The sequence below is a fragment of the Mus caroli genome, chromosome 1 (assembly GCF_900094665.2).
Source record: "Mus caroli chromosome 1, CAROLI_EIJ_v1.1, whole genome shotgun sequence".
Classification (NCBI taxonomy): Eukaryota; Metazoa; Chordata; class Mammalia; order Rodentia; family Muridae; genus Mus; species Mus caroli.
In genome coordinates, this window is record NC_034570.1 from 80,720,773 (window position 1) to 80,735,196 (window position 14,424).

General features: G+C 51.2%; 1 protein-coding gene across 5 annotated transcripts in view; it reads left to right on the forward strand.

Moving 5' to 3' along the window:
- Mroh2a (maestro heat like repeat family member 2A) overlaps positions 1-14,424 on the forward strand; it is a 33,276-nt gene that overhangs the window by 4,754 nt on the left and 14,098 nt on the right. For 4 of the 5 annotated variants that reach the window (XM_021169096.2, XM_021169090.2, XM_021169104.2 and 1 more), the window contains exons 6-24: positions 460-558; positions 1,575-1,726; positions 2,264-2,407; positions 3,162-3,254; positions 3,420-3,498; positions 3,603-3,716; positions 4,365-4,441; positions 5,196-5,315; positions 5,559-5,669; positions 6,637-6,784; positions 7,832-7,872; positions 8,386-8,527; positions 8,784-8,836; positions 9,245-9,352; positions 10,111-10,230; positions 10,376-10,498; positions 11,619-11,771; positions 12,685-12,807; positions 13,731-13,810. In XM_021169096.2, the coding sequence (XP_021024755.1) occupies positions 460-558; positions 1,575-1,726; positions 2,264-2,407; positions 3,162-3,254; positions 3,420-3,498; positions 3,603-3,716; positions 4,365-4,441; positions 5,196-5,315; positions 5,559-5,669; positions 6,637-6,784; positions 7,832-7,872; positions 8,386-8,527; positions 8,784-8,836; positions 9,245-9,352; positions 10,111-10,230; positions 10,376-10,498; positions 11,619-11,771; positions 12,685-12,807; positions 13,731-13,810 (2,080 nt within the window). The remainder of the gene's footprint in view (positions 1-459; positions 559-1,574; positions 1,727-2,263; positions 2,408-3,161; positions 3,255-3,419; positions 3,499-3,602; positions 3,717-4,364; positions 4,442-5,195; positions 5,316-5,558; positions 5,670-6,636; positions 6,785-7,831; positions 7,873-8,385; positions 8,528-8,783; positions 8,837-9,244; positions 9,353-10,110; positions 10,231-10,375; positions 10,499-11,618; positions 11,772-12,684; positions 12,808-13,730; positions 13,811-14,424) is intronic. The other variant, XM_021169111.2, reaches the window with a different exon arrangement.

The following is a 14,424-nucleotide window of genomic DNA, read 5'->3' on the forward strand; positions in this document are numbered from 1 at the left end:
TGAGTGGAGGTGCCAGGTTTGGAAAGAAGGATAGACCTAGACTCTGGAAGTCTCCTATGGGATTCTCTCATGTCTGTGAGTCCTGTCTGCTGTCTTTCTCCATCCAAGAATAGAGAACACCGAATCTTCTTCAAGAGTCACACATATGCCCTTGAGCAGACATGCTCCCTGGCCAGGACCCTCCCTCCCTTTCTTTCTACATCAGCCTTCTCCCTGTCCTGTGGCTCTCTGTCCCTCCACTCCTCTGTAGCTCCTCGATTCCCTGCTCCCTCTCACATCCTCCACCTTCTCTTCTTTTCAGTTCACCCTTTTTAAACATGTGGCATCTCAACCTATTCCCTGCCATATTATTGGTGGCAAAGGGTTTCCTGGTAGACACCTGAGTATTAAGGTGGTGGGCGGTAGGGTCACTCTCTCAACCCTCTCCCTGATTCCCTGTGGCCTCTTGATGTCCTACAGTGTTTGAATTCATGCCCTACATGGGCATCACCCTGGCTACCATATTCACGATGTTGAGACTTGCCAACGAAGCCAAGATGCGCCAGGTGATCTGTAGTGGTGCGTGTCTCACTTGGGCCTGTGGGTCAAGCCTTAACCAAAGGGAGAAAGGGGGTAAGGAGGGGAATAAGGGTTTGTTGAATGAGAGGTTTGCGTCCCAGTGGTTGCTTTGCTCAGTCTCTTAGTTTGTTTGGTTCACACCCTAGTTAGGGTTTCTGATGCTTTGATAAACACCATAGCCAAAAACTACTTGGGGAGGAAAGAGTTTACTTTAGCTTACAACTTGACATCCAGCATAAAGGGACATGGAAGCAGAAACTAAAGCAGAGACCAAGGAAAGCTGCTCACTAGTTTGTCCCTCATGAGTTACCGTAGCCTACTTTCTTATACAGCTAAGGACTACCTGCCCAGGGGTGACACCATCCACAGTGGGCTGAGTCCTCCCACATCAATTGCTGATCAAGAAAATGCCCCATACACTTGCCTCCAGGCCAGTCTGATGGAGGTGTTTGATCAATTGAGGTTCCCTCTTCTCAGATGACTCTGGTTTATGTTTAAAAGCTAACCAGTATAGCCTGTGATCTGCCGCCTTGGGGGTATGTGGGTACATTTTAGAAGACCATGGTCATATCTGTGACTCTGTGTAGCTTGTTCTGTACTTTCAGAGAAAGGTGAGAGACAGTTGCAGGAAGGAAAGGGCAGTGAACATATTCTCTGTTGGGCTTGTCTCAGCAAAGTCCTTGGAGGCTATTTACATCTGAACATCTGGCCCTGTGATTTGGTTATTTGACACTAATTTGGGTCCCCAAACCCAGATGCCTAAGGAAAAGAGGTTGTGTTTGTTGCTGTCCTAACTGGAATCTCCAGATTGTGGTCCCGCTCTGATCCTGCATCCCCAAGAGGAGGGGCTTAGACATACCTGTGTGCTCAGTGCTCACATGGAATCAGGGGGCTGCAAACAGCCAACAGAGCAGAGAGGAGGAGACCCAGTAACCCCAAGAATACCAGGAAGGATTGGCTCCAACCCTGGCCCCTCTGGCCCCTCTGGCCCCTCCTGCCTGTCCTGCTGCTGGCAGCCATGGAGACGTTCTGTGAGACGGTGCAGTTTTACCTGAGGCACCTGGAGGACAGCCTGTATCCCGTGATGACGGAGGACCAGTTTGCTGTGAAGCTCTTCCCAATGTACCGATACTTCGTGACCGTGTGGCTGCGCCACCAGGACCTTGAGGTGAGACTAGCGGTGCTCGGAGGTCTCTGTATTCTCTGGGTTACACTTCCCAGAAGATGCTGCAAAGCTTCTGGGTTCAGCCTTGTTCCTGGAGCCCTGAGACCCTAGGACTCTGTGAATGCTGGATGGAGCCGGGAAAGGAGGCTTGTGTCAAGGGCAAAGGCCCACAGAGAGCTTTCAGATGAGGTTTTGGGACTGGAAGGCACCTGTCCCACTCCAGATCCTCCCTGGATATCCTGATTGTGAACATTGTGCTCATACCAACTCCGTAAGGCAGGACCACTTTACGAACAAGGGAACTGAGGCACAGAAGGGTTGTTTTGTTTTGTTTTGTTTTATGCACTTGCCCACAGCCACTTGATTTACAGGCAGAACTCACATCAAGGTAGTCTGACCCCACTGCACTAACCATGGTGGGGGCTTTAGGGGGAAGCCTGGACACTATCTATAGTACCCCATCTGTATGATGCCGGAGAGTGCTTGAGTCGCTAAGACCCTGGTCCTGCTGGGGTGCTGGAAACTTCACTTCCTACACAGGTGAAACTGGGAGTCATCAAGTCTCTCAGGCCCATGCTGAGCCTTCTCCTGCCTAATGACGACCTGAGGGAGCAGGTGTATGACTATATCCCCCTGCTGCTGGCTGAGTTCCAGGGTGGCCTGGAGGCTCTCTTTGTCACACAGGTGAGGGCCAGACTCAGGAAACTCTGATCCTCAAGAATCTTCAGGTGCCTGCAGGCCCTACATCTGTACCCTACACCCGACCCTGGCACTATGGAAATAAGCTGTCATTCCAGGTAGAAGGATCTCAAAGGGTCCAGGAGGCCCCAGGGAAGCTATGGTTTTGCTTAGGTCACTGTAACTAAGAACCATGGGGTGTTTGGACCCTTGAGCAGTTATACCCAAAGAGATTTTTATGTCTAAGTAAAAGGATATAGTCTGGAGCTCTGGGTGGAATAGGTTAGGGGCCTCCACACCCTCTGATGTGTGAGGTGGAGATGTTGCAGGTTCTGAGTGTAGGCCTGGCCCCGGATGATGCACACTGAAATGAAGCAAATGCACCGGGCATTGGCCTTTATTGTAAAAATAAGGAGCAGAAATGAACAGTACAGGACTAGGGAGCTGCCTGCATATATGTTGCGGATGAAGATTAGATTTGGATTCATCCCTTACTCTGGTGAACAAGAAATGACCTTCTCAGTGGCCCCCAGCACACTCTCCAAGTTTATCAGGCACACAAGTCATCCAGGGAAGGTGGAAATACAGGCTTGGATCAAGTCCATCTTGTAGAAAACCGAGCCTCTACACCCAGCCAGCTGGTGTGGGGTTGGGGTGGGACCAGGGAACCTGTACCATCACACAATGGCCTGCTGAGTAGCAAGAAACCAGGGGTAGAGCAGTCACCTCACCTGCAGCCTTCTGCCCATCCCTTCTGCAGGTCTTGAGGCAGATTCTAGAAGCATCGGTTACCACCAACACCCCTATCCCCCCGATGCTGCTACACCCCATTTTCACAGAGCTGCACGTCCAGGTGAGGCCAGTTGAGGGCATCCCCCAGGCAATCAGCAGGAAACTGCCTCGGGGCATGTTTTCCCCTCCCCCCACTGCATCCCACTGGCATGCAGGCATAGGGCTGGACTGTCCACATGGCCTGTGGCCTGTGAGCTCCTCACCCTCCCTATGCATTACTCCTTAGGTGTGCTCCAAGGCCCCAGCCCAACAGCAGTTCAGCAGTCAGAACCTAATGGAGATCGTGCACTGCTTCATAGCCCTGGGTGAGGTCTGCAGGGACCTGGGGAGGCTCAACCCCTTGCCCAGTGCAGGCGTGGAGGCAGAGCCTGCCAGCCTTGACTGATGTGCTGCTCCTTCTGCCCTGCAGCCCGCTCCTACCCCAAGGAGCTGATGAAGTTCTTCTTCAGCCAGGTGGAGATGAGCAAAGAGGCTGTCCGTGTGGGGACACTGGCCCTGATCAGGGCAGTAGTGAGCGCAGATGGTGAGCCAGCTGCAGTGGACAGGCACCATGAGGGAGACAGTGAAGTTCCTACCTGGCTTCCATCCTATTCTAGTAGTCACTGTTGGGTGGCCAAGTCTCTTGATTGCTTCATATTTCTCAGCCTTGAATTTAACCAGTACCCCGGCCCCTCCATACCTCTGCCCTCTGGGCTTGCCTTTCACAGTCAGCCTGAATCCTGCTGCTGACCTCCAACTGTTGGAGGCTGGTTGTAAGGCTGGCCGTAACCTTGCAGACACAACCCTAGGTCCACAAACTTAACATTTGCCCTCAACACCTTCTCTTAACCTTTGTAGGTACCAGGTACATGCCTGGCGTGTATGTGGACATTTATCCAGGCAAACCACTCATACACTTAAAAATAAAAATAAGTAAGTAACCAAACAAACCAAGACTACACAAATTGTTTGGATTTAGCTGGATCCAGTCTGTGAGCAGTTCCTTGCTTCTTCCTAGCCAGGAGCCACAAGAAACTGGCTACTGTGCTCAGGGGGAGCCTACCGGCGAGGGTCCTAAGGAAGTTACTCTGAGCCTGTGGTCTGTGGAAGGGAGCTGAATGGGATGTGTCAGGGACAAGCAACCCGGTGTCTTCTTGAGCCACAGTTTCTCAGGCTGGTCTGTCTCTTTCAGACCCCAAAATGAATATCAAGACCATCTACCTAGCCATCCGGGTCGTCAAGAACACTCTCTCTGACACTCGGTCCAAGGTAACAGGAAGGGGACCCTGCCGGGGTAGCTAAGGGTTAAGGGGTGGAGAATGGAATAGTGGACCTCAGTAAAGCAAAGTTGAGCCAGTGCCAGCTGCAGCGCTGTCACTGAGACCAGGGACTTTCAAAGCAGTGTGCTCCGATTCTACCTTACAGGGAAGAAAGGCTGCTGTCCACACAGGGTCTGTCTAGTGATCTTACTACTTGTGAGAAAAGTGACGGGAAGACACATTCCTGGGCACACCCTCAGCTAGCTGAATACCACAGGCCTGCGCTGCAGCTAGCTTGGAATGCTGCGAAAGAGTGTCAGGGAAGGGATGGTCAGAGATGCTCTGGCGAACATGGGGCAGGGCGTTTAGATAGAGCCACGAAGACATAAGAAACATGACTCGTTTTGGGTCCCACCCCTACGTTTTACTGTATACCTGAGGGAGACCAGAGGGGGAAATATTAATATAGGCTTCCGCACCAAGGCTGTTATGACCATGTAACCAATGTTAGAATGGAATGAAGATGTCTATAAAGGGCCCAACTGAGACACTCAGGTGACAACGCTGCAGAATGATGTTCCACTGTGCAGCAAGCAGCGATGGGCAAAGTGGAGAGTAGCCAGGTAGCCCCTGAAATCTCTCGGAGCCAAGAGCACCAGCAGTTCCCAGGCGTTTCAAGCCACAAGATCGTTAGATGTAAATATCCATGCTAAAGCCCCCCCTTCCCCCCCCTCCCCCAAGCTGTCCCTACCCTGTCCCCACAGGTACGGATGGCAATTCTGCGAATCATTGGCCAGCTGGTTCTGTCAGGCTTCCAGGAAAAGATCAAAGGCTGGGGTCTGAAATATGTGTCTGTCCAGCTCACCTTATCTACCTACAAGCTGGTGAGTGGCTCCAGCGCCAATCCCACGGGGCAGCTCCACTTTAGAAATGGATTACTAAGTGCTAAGCAAAGAACAATGCACTGAGAACCTGTTTGGACCTGTATAGGTTCATGGTTACCCTGCAAGTATGGCCCATCCTAGGACCCAGTGTCTGGGCAGGGAGCCCCCTGGGGAGGAGGGAGACCACTCTTGAGATCTTGGCAAGCCCCTGCCTGAAGGATTGCCCTGGTTCTGTCTTCTTAGACAAATCGCCGGGAATGCTTTTATCAGAGGGATTTGGAAGAGAAGATGGTTCACAAAGTAACCATGGATACTGTAAAGATCATAACTTCTTCTATCAGCGGCATGACCAATGTGAGTCACTCCACACCCAGCGGGCCATTGCCCTGATGATGGCTCCTGGCTGCATTCTGAAGGCTGGTGGAGGAACCTAGGTGTTCTCCACCTCTGAACCCCGCAGTGTGTCTTAATAAGTTGCAGTCATCTTATTTGCCTGAAGCATGTGTGTGAATGTTTCTCTTGGGGAGGGCATTCTACAGTTCAGTAAGTTGAGCTAGGAGGACTCTATATGACCTCAAGGGCCCCAGGTTATAGGATAAATCACTGTACCTCATTTTAATGGGAAGAGAAGAAACATAGGAACGAGGCAGGGAAAAAAATGTCATAACATCACCAAGAAGGAATGAGTGACTGACCATAAAGCTGTAGGCTGGATGGGATGCCTCCTATCTAGTGGAAACTGGAGATGAGGGTTAGAGGCTGTAGGGCACAAGCCTGAGTTGTAGGGCTGCAGAGAAAAGTGTTGTTTTGGGACAAAATTTCTTCTTCTGAGGTATTGTGCTCTTTGGGCCTCTTGGCTGCCTGGACTCGAGGGCAATCTTCTTTACGGATTGTGAGTTTTGTCACAGCTGTGTGATGTGTGCACAGCAATGCTGGACCAGCATTTGGTTTAATAAGAGGGTATGCTTGTTTGGCCAAGTTGACAAATACACGGGAGCATCACAACCGTCAGGCACCCCTGGATTACTGGACTAGTTTGTGACTCAGAGGCTCCTGGGACCCAGAGGGAGGCCCTGGTTAGAGGATGTACAGGATATAGAGTGGATACATGGCTAGCAGGGCTGCATGGAAGCCATCTGGATGCCCCTGAAAAACATCCAGGGTGGGCAGGAAAGTCGGGTGAGTATTTGGGATAGCTTTGGGGATGCCAGGTAGAGTCCACACTGTGGGTGAAGCCTGGACAATACTGGATGGGGGTTGGGGAGCAGCATAGGACACCTCTAACTGGTCCTGGGCCCTCCCCTCCCCGTTCCTGTCCCAGGAGTTCTGGGTGAGGCTCCTGTGCTACATCATGGAGACAGACTACACCGAGGCGCTGACCCCCATCTGCATCAGCCTCACGAACCTGGCCGAGAACCAAATTCATGGCAAAGACACGGAGGCTGGAATAGCTGGAAAGAGCAAGCATGGTGGGTGGCATCCCTGGGTCAACTGGTGGGGACAAGCAGGTGAAACGGCTCCCAGTCACCCTTGTCACGGGGTCCTGATCAACCAAATTTCCCCTTCTCCAAGAAACATCTAGAATCCTCCCTGTTGTGTCTAGAGAGGGGTTAAAAGCCTGCAGACTTCCTCCTGGTGGCCCATTCATCATTATGGGCAGGGCAGGGAGGGGGCTCCTGACCCTAGCTATAGCTGTGGCCTTTCTGGGTCTTTGCCTTGCCCAGCTTCTCTGAGCCATCTAGAGGAACTGTAGCATTCTTCTGTCCAATTCTCTGTCAGCTGACTACTGTGGTCCACTCAGGGCCGGCACAGTCAACACAGGCTCTCAAGTGACCACGTTCATCTGCATCATGTCACTGTTCTCCTTCTCTGCTATGTCCGGTCCCAAGGGGATACTCTCATAGCCGCTGGGGCTTCCCAAGGTCAGGCATGACAGACAGCGGGTAGGGTGATTCAGGAGGGTCGTTCCTATCCAAGGATGACACAGGGCCTGTGTCTGAGTTCAAGCTAAGAAGCTTAAGTGAATCCATTTCAATGTGACCCTTCAACTCTGAATGTTGAGTCCACTCCTGGGTCTCCACACCTGCAGCTTCTCAGCAGCCCTGCCCTCTCCCTTGCCTATCCACCTGAGTGCCATTGTTTTTCAAGGGCTTACTGGTTCCCAAGGCATATAGCGACTGGACAGGAGGGAGCCAGGGTAGGGAATTAAATCATTCCCAGTAGAAGAGAGGCCAAGGTTTATAATAGGAGACATTGCCCTGGCAGATCCATTCAAAAATAAACATCCAAAACCTAAAACACATCATCTGTGAGCCTGGCTCATGAGCAAAGTTCTCCCTTCTTTTTGGAAGGAGCCAGTGAGGTTCTTCATGAGAAACTCCCTTTGGAAGATTATTTATCTGGGGTAATTGTAATAATTCTGGAAAATGATCTTCAAAGTGTCTCCCTTGGGGGTTATAGAACATGTCTTGAAATGGGCCAGGCACCCTTATCTGGGGTTCTTTTTCCTTCCTCAGTGGACCTGCCTGCACCCCAGAAGCTGCTGGCCCGTCTCCTGGTGAGTGGCTGACATACCATGGCCTGGAGCATGTCATTCACAGTGACACCTCTTCCCTGAACTCTTCGTTCTCCATGCTCCAGAGGGACCTGGGATGCAGGGAGGAAGCTGGATATTGGGCAGAATAGAGTCCGGAGGTCTGTGTTGTCCTTCTTGGGAAGATATGTCAGGGACAGTGTGCTCAGATGTCTGGGAACCTGGCCAGGATCTGCTCTCAGATTCCTGTGCCATAAAACACCACCAGAACACCAATCATGGCCCCAGGTAGGCTCAGTCCTGTGGGCACCAACCAATGCTCCATTGAGTCTCAGGGTCAGAAAGGAACCCAGGTCTGGCCTCTCATCTCCTTCCTGCCTGCAGAGTCCCCTATAGGCCTTTCTATGCTGAAAACCTTTGGGCTTTGTTTGAAAACCATATACCCCGCTCACTTTCCTCTTTATAATGAAGATGGTGGACTCCCAGATAGGGAGCAGAAGCCTGGCCCCTGCTCACTGACTCCCTGGGGCCCTCCAGGTGCTGATGTCATCACCCTATAAAGGAGAAGGCCGGGGGATTGCCATGCTCAACCTCCTGCGGACCCTCAGCCAGAGCATTGCTCCTTCCATGGCTGACATGTGGGAGCAGGAGATCCCCCTGCTAGTCCAGTACCTGGAAGGTGAAGTGCCCGCTCTGTGTGCATGCTGGGACACTCACTAGTCACCTGCCTTGGATCACAGGAACCTGGGGTCTGGTGGACCTGAACAGACCTCCTTAAGAACCCCATACCTTGGGGGGTGTGGGAAGGGAAATACTGAATGTGGTGAGCTCATTCACAGAGGGCTTCTGATGCTGGGGCAAGGATGTTTACCCCGGGGTGGGGTGGGGGGGAGCAGAAGGGAGCAGCCCATGAGAGCATGCATATTCTCCTGTAGAGCACACTGAGTTTACCTGGAACCAGAAGACCTGGGAGGATATGCTGATTCAGGTAAAGGGGTGAACTGTCTCTGAGGGAGAAGAGAAGGAACCTGGAAGGACATTTGATGTGGACAAGATTAGGGTCTTGTGAAGGCCATGTTACCCTCTGTCAGAGCAGACTTAACAAAGAAGACACCTATGTCTGTGTGTATCAGTTAGGGAGAACTGAACGAGCCAAGTGCCTGGAAAAGCAGCGGAAACAGACCTGATCTCCCGGCAGCCTCTAAAGCCACAGCCATGCTCCAGACACACATAATGTTAGAGCTGGGTTGGCCGTCCATCAACTGAATGGCGATCTAGAGAAGGTGGCCCAGAAAGAACAAGCCCATATTCAGGGTCACACAGCATTCCCTGAAACCCAGCTAAGAGCAAGGCTGGGTTCAAATGCCTCTGCCCACCACCGTCTTTGACTTCGCAGTTTCTGAGAAACTCCCTCAAGAAGACCCGTGGGACCAGCTGGAGCCTGAGGCTCAGCAAAGAGTTGAACAACCAGATCGAGACCTTCGACAGCCCCTCCTTGGAAAAGGTTTGTCCTCATAGGGACCTCGTAGTTCAGGCAGGGAGGAGCTTCTGGGGATGATGGGAGGAGCTTCTGGGGATGGGAGGAGCCTCCGGGGATGGATAGGCTCATGACATTTTCACATCAGATCAGGTGGCCCCATGACTGCTTAGTGTCCTAAGAAGAGAAAAAGTAATCTAATTCAGTGATTTTCAGGCTTTTAAAAATCTCTTTTGTTTGTCTTCCTCATTCTGGTCCATGGTCACATGTACTTTTTTTTTTTTTTTTTTGTAAACTATTTTCTCTTGTTCTTTCTTTGTAAAATTATAAAAGTAATTGAAAGAAATCAGAGAGGATCTCGGTAATAGGAAAGCATCCCAGGTTGATGGATAGAGTTGAGATGGCAGTGTGTCTCTAGATTCTGCATCACCACCACCACAGCCCTAAGCCACCACCCTGTCATACTGGCACATAAAACAAGGATATTCCATCTCTTGCCAATGTTATTCTATGCCAGGAAGTAGCTGGGAAAAAAAAATTGATGCTTCCAGGTTTGTGGGTGGGAACATATCTGATGGAACTTGTATAGGAAAGGATTTGGCCTTCACTGTTAAAATGTATAATATGCCTGCCCTTGTGCAGTCTGATGTCACAAAACAAACTGAATATTTATTTAGCAGGATATAGAAAATGAATCAGAACTATGTATCAAGGGCTCCCAATAGCATCACCCAAAGTATGGGAGTAGAAAGGCCTGAGGTTCTCCCTCCCTCCCACCCCTGCAGGGTTTTCTGTACAGGGCCCTGGGTTTCACCTTAGGCATGGGTCTGGAGGCCGACAGGGTGGAAGTGCTCTTATTAGAGCTGCTGTACAAGACGGACTACAGCAACGACTTTGACCGGGAGGTGAGAGTACCTTTGACCCCTCTAATTTACAACCTTCCATGTTCTGGAGGTGGGGGGACTTAGCTTATGTTCTTGCATGTGTGTATTTATAACTTGTATATCTCTCTGTATCCCCTGCTCTCACCTTGGCCGGGCTTCCCTGAAGGGTGTCATCCTGTGCTTTGGACTATGTGCCCGGGGCCAGGTAAAGACAGTGCTGAATGTGCTTCAGGACTTTGAGGAGAGGATCCAGGAGTCGGAGCAGTCCTGGCAGATCGGTGCCTGGAGGGTAAGGCTCCTCACCGCAAGGCTTGGTGTCAGGCCTTGGAGGGAGCTGAGACAACTGGGGTGATCAGGCAGCTTCCCCAAGGCATCTTCCGAGCATCCACAATGCTCAGTCCTGGTGTGAGGGCCAGCCTGTTGCTTGACTGGTCCAGTCCATTTGCTCGAGGCAGCCAAAGAAACAAGGTTGAGCCCAACAGCTTGACAGCTAGGGAATTAAATTGCCCACCCTCCTGTTAACCCTTCTTTATGGCAAAATGGACATCAGAAGGAGCCCTTAACACAAGAACCTAACGAACTCATCATTGACACAATGGTGATTTTTTAGCAAACTGTTCTCAATAGTGTTATCTAGGGCTTAGCCAGCCCCCAGGGTGACATGGTTTCTGCTCAGCTGCCTAAGTAAGTCCTAGGCGGCTAGTCTCTGTGTAGAGCTGTCCATGCGAGCTTCCCCTGCATGTGTCACTGGATGGAAGCTTCCCAGGGTGGGTAGGTCCTTTGTCTGGTTCACTTCTTTCTGCCCAGTATCTGGTATGTAATTGCTGCCCAATAAAGTTGCTAATTGCATAAGTGCTTTAACACCCAAAGAACAGTCCACCGAAGCCCTTATACTGACTTAACAGCTTCTTCAATCACAGCCGGCCCAGCGCTTGCTCCCTCCCGGTGAACACTGCCTGCTCCCCTCTCTTTAATTTTTCCCCATTTTTCATATATGTGTGTGGTATGGATATGTACCTATGTGTGCTTGCATGTGTGTGGGCATCTGTTGTAGGTGACATGCTTGCAGGTACACCTGTCTGTGCACATGTGGAGGCCTTAGTTTGATGTCAGGAACCATCCTCATTCACTCTTCTGCTTATTCACTGAGACAGGATCTCTCAGTCAAACTCAGCATTTGCCGATCTGGCTGCTCAGACCAGCCAGTTTGTGGGCTGGGGTATCCTCTGTCCGCAACCCCAACTTCCCCACCCCACCCCCGCCTTCTGAGGCTAGAATGCAATTGGCCTGTCACACTGAGAATCTAACCCTCTCCTGATCCTCACAGTTGTTCCACAAAGCATTCCCCCCCGCCCCCTCCCCCACTGAGGCATCTCCCCATTCCCGCATCCAATTTCACTGTCCTGCAGAAAGACCACCCCTGGAGGCGAGAGACGGTGAAGAGTGCCCTAATGGTGATGTACAGCTGTGTGTCCTCTTACTGCCACCCCCAAATGCTCCTCACCCACGTGGACAGCCCCATCACCTCTAAGATCATCCACCACTACTCCAGCAGCTGCCAGGTAGCCCACATACAGGGAGTCAGCCCATGTTGTGCGTGCAGGAGGCAGCTGGGGTCCTGCCTGATCATCCTCCGGGAATCCAGTGCTCGCACCTGAGCTTTGGGGGTCATGCTTGCATGGATAAAGCAGTCCTCCCCTGAATGCTGCAGGTGACTGTGAATCCCCAGAAATACAAAGTGAGCCCCAGTTCTCCCCACACCCTCCCACTCTCTCACCCTCCCTTCTGGCCTGCTCACTTTCATAAAGGAGAGAAGTGGGCAGACTTCAAAAGGACACAGAGGTGTGGGATACTTTCTTGGAACGTCAAGGTAGATGAAAGTGGAAGTGTTTATTTTTTAAACTTGTGAATATAAAATGCATATAGTGGGAGGCGGGGAGATGACTCTGTCACTGAAAGTGCTTGCTACACAAACACAAGGGCCTAAGTTTGAATCTCCAGCTCCCATGTAAAAGCTAATTATGGTGACAAGCACCTGTAATCTTAGTTTTGAGGGATCATCTATCATGAGGATAGGAGGATCCATCCAGTCTGACTGGATTGTAATCTCCAGGCTTATCAGACCCTGTCTCAACAAATACAGTGATTGACAAAGATACCCAACACTGACCTCTGACTTCCACATGCACACACACACACACACACACACACACACACACACACACACACACAAGCATGTCAACAGGAACCATGAAAAGATGCACAGAACATAAAATTGATCACAGTAGCCTTTTTCAAAACCACGGTTTTACCGTGGTTGAAGAACAGACAGGTGAGGGGGCTGTCACCCAGAGCACCCCTGATGTGGAGCCTTCTTCAAAGACTGGGAAGGATTCAGGGGTGAGGGGCATGGCTCAGGGCTCTCATGAGTCCTTGGCAAACAGGTTCTCCCTCACATTCTTCCTCTGGGCCTAGGACATCAGCCTCAAAATGGCCTTCATGAAGAGTGTTGTGCAGGTCACCAACGCCATCAAAAGCATCCAAGACCCGGAGGACTTCCAGTTTGCCCACAAGTCTGCTCTTACTGGCCTCATAGTTGTGAGTGGGACAGGACTCCCCAGTCCTGGGTGGCCTGGGATCTAGCTCTTCAACTGTGCCCTGGCTGAATTTCCTTGAGGATATCTGTAAGCTATCTATGGGGGCTGTAGAGCCTTCCTGCCCCACTCTTGATTTGATCAACTGAACTGTAGGCTCTAAGAACAGCTTTGGAGGGTTTCATGACCCAAAAAACCGGAGTGGGACCTTGATTGACTTGTGCCCAGTGGTGCCCAAAAGAGGCTGTCTCAGGGACCAGTCAACAGGAGCTCACTGGGGATGGGTGGGAACAAGCTGATGAGAGACACAGCCCCAGTGCTTTTCCACGGGAAGAGGCTTAGCAGATAGAGGTCATTTAGAAGCAGAGCTAGAGAATTGTTTACACAGAACATCAGTGAAGTTTAGAGCCAACTGTCTACAGACTGATGGAACTGTGTATCAGCTAACCCTTGGCCCCCAAATGTCGCCTCTCTCTCATGGCCAACAAAGGATGAGAGTATCGCCTGTAACGTATCAGCAGCAGTCCTTGGGGAAAGTGAGAGGCAGGAGGAGCAGGGAAATGGGTGGTCATTGCCTTCTATCCCCAGTCACACAGTACAAGAGCCCGGCACAAGCTGTTAACTAAGCATCAAGTCTTGTATAGGACAAGGAAACTTGGGTTTGGGAAATTGCATTGTGTGGCCAAGGACACACATCAAGTCATGGTGGCCCTGGATAAGAAGCCTAGGCCCATTGTGTGTGTTCCTCCTGTGCTTTGCTGCCAAATAAGCCTTAAAGAATGTGGGCATGTGAACCCCAGAGCTCTGTACAAAGGCCCAGGCCCTCCTTATCCTGGCACCAGATAAGGAGGTGTGACACCCCTCGCCCCCTTGCCTAGCTCAACTTCCGGGTGAGCAACAATTCACAACCCTTCTTGTGCCGGACAGGCGATCATCAAAGCAGAACCACCCGACCACTTGGTTTCTCCCGTGAGGTCGATGGCAATGGATGCTCTCTCACAACTGAGGTGAGCTGGGGCGGGGCCTGCCAGAGTTCCTACTGCCTTCTGATGATGGGATAAAGTCTGTGATCACCTCTCAGTGCCCCTCTCTGGGCTCCTTCAGACCTCATCTTTCCACCTCAGTGGTGGAGATGTTGAGCAATGACTCCCTGAGATAATGGTAGGTAGGGTCCATCTCTCTCCAGACTCCTCTGTGAAGGTTTTCAAGTTGGGTGCCTCTCCTGGGATAAGGTGACTGGCAGGTATGTGGGCTGTTCTTAGCAGAGCTGCTGAATACGTGCCACACCCCTCAGGGAAGCACAGATTGTTGTATGCCAGGCAAGGCCTGGCTGGACTTGAAGAAAGGACAAATGCACAGACAGAATGACAGGTAGGAGCTGACGGAAGAATGTGCTTGCAGGTGGCTGACCACCCTCTCTAATGCTAAGAAAGGGCCTGCCATGAAAAGGTAATAGCACAATAGGAGCTGGCAAAAAGGCTAGTGGAGGCTGACATTTGACTTTCAACCTGAGCTGATGGAGGCTGACATTTGACTTTTGACCTGAGCTGACACAGGATGACTAGATTTGTTTGGGAGTTCAATCTCAACAGAGAGAAGAGAGAGAGGGAAAGGGAGGGGG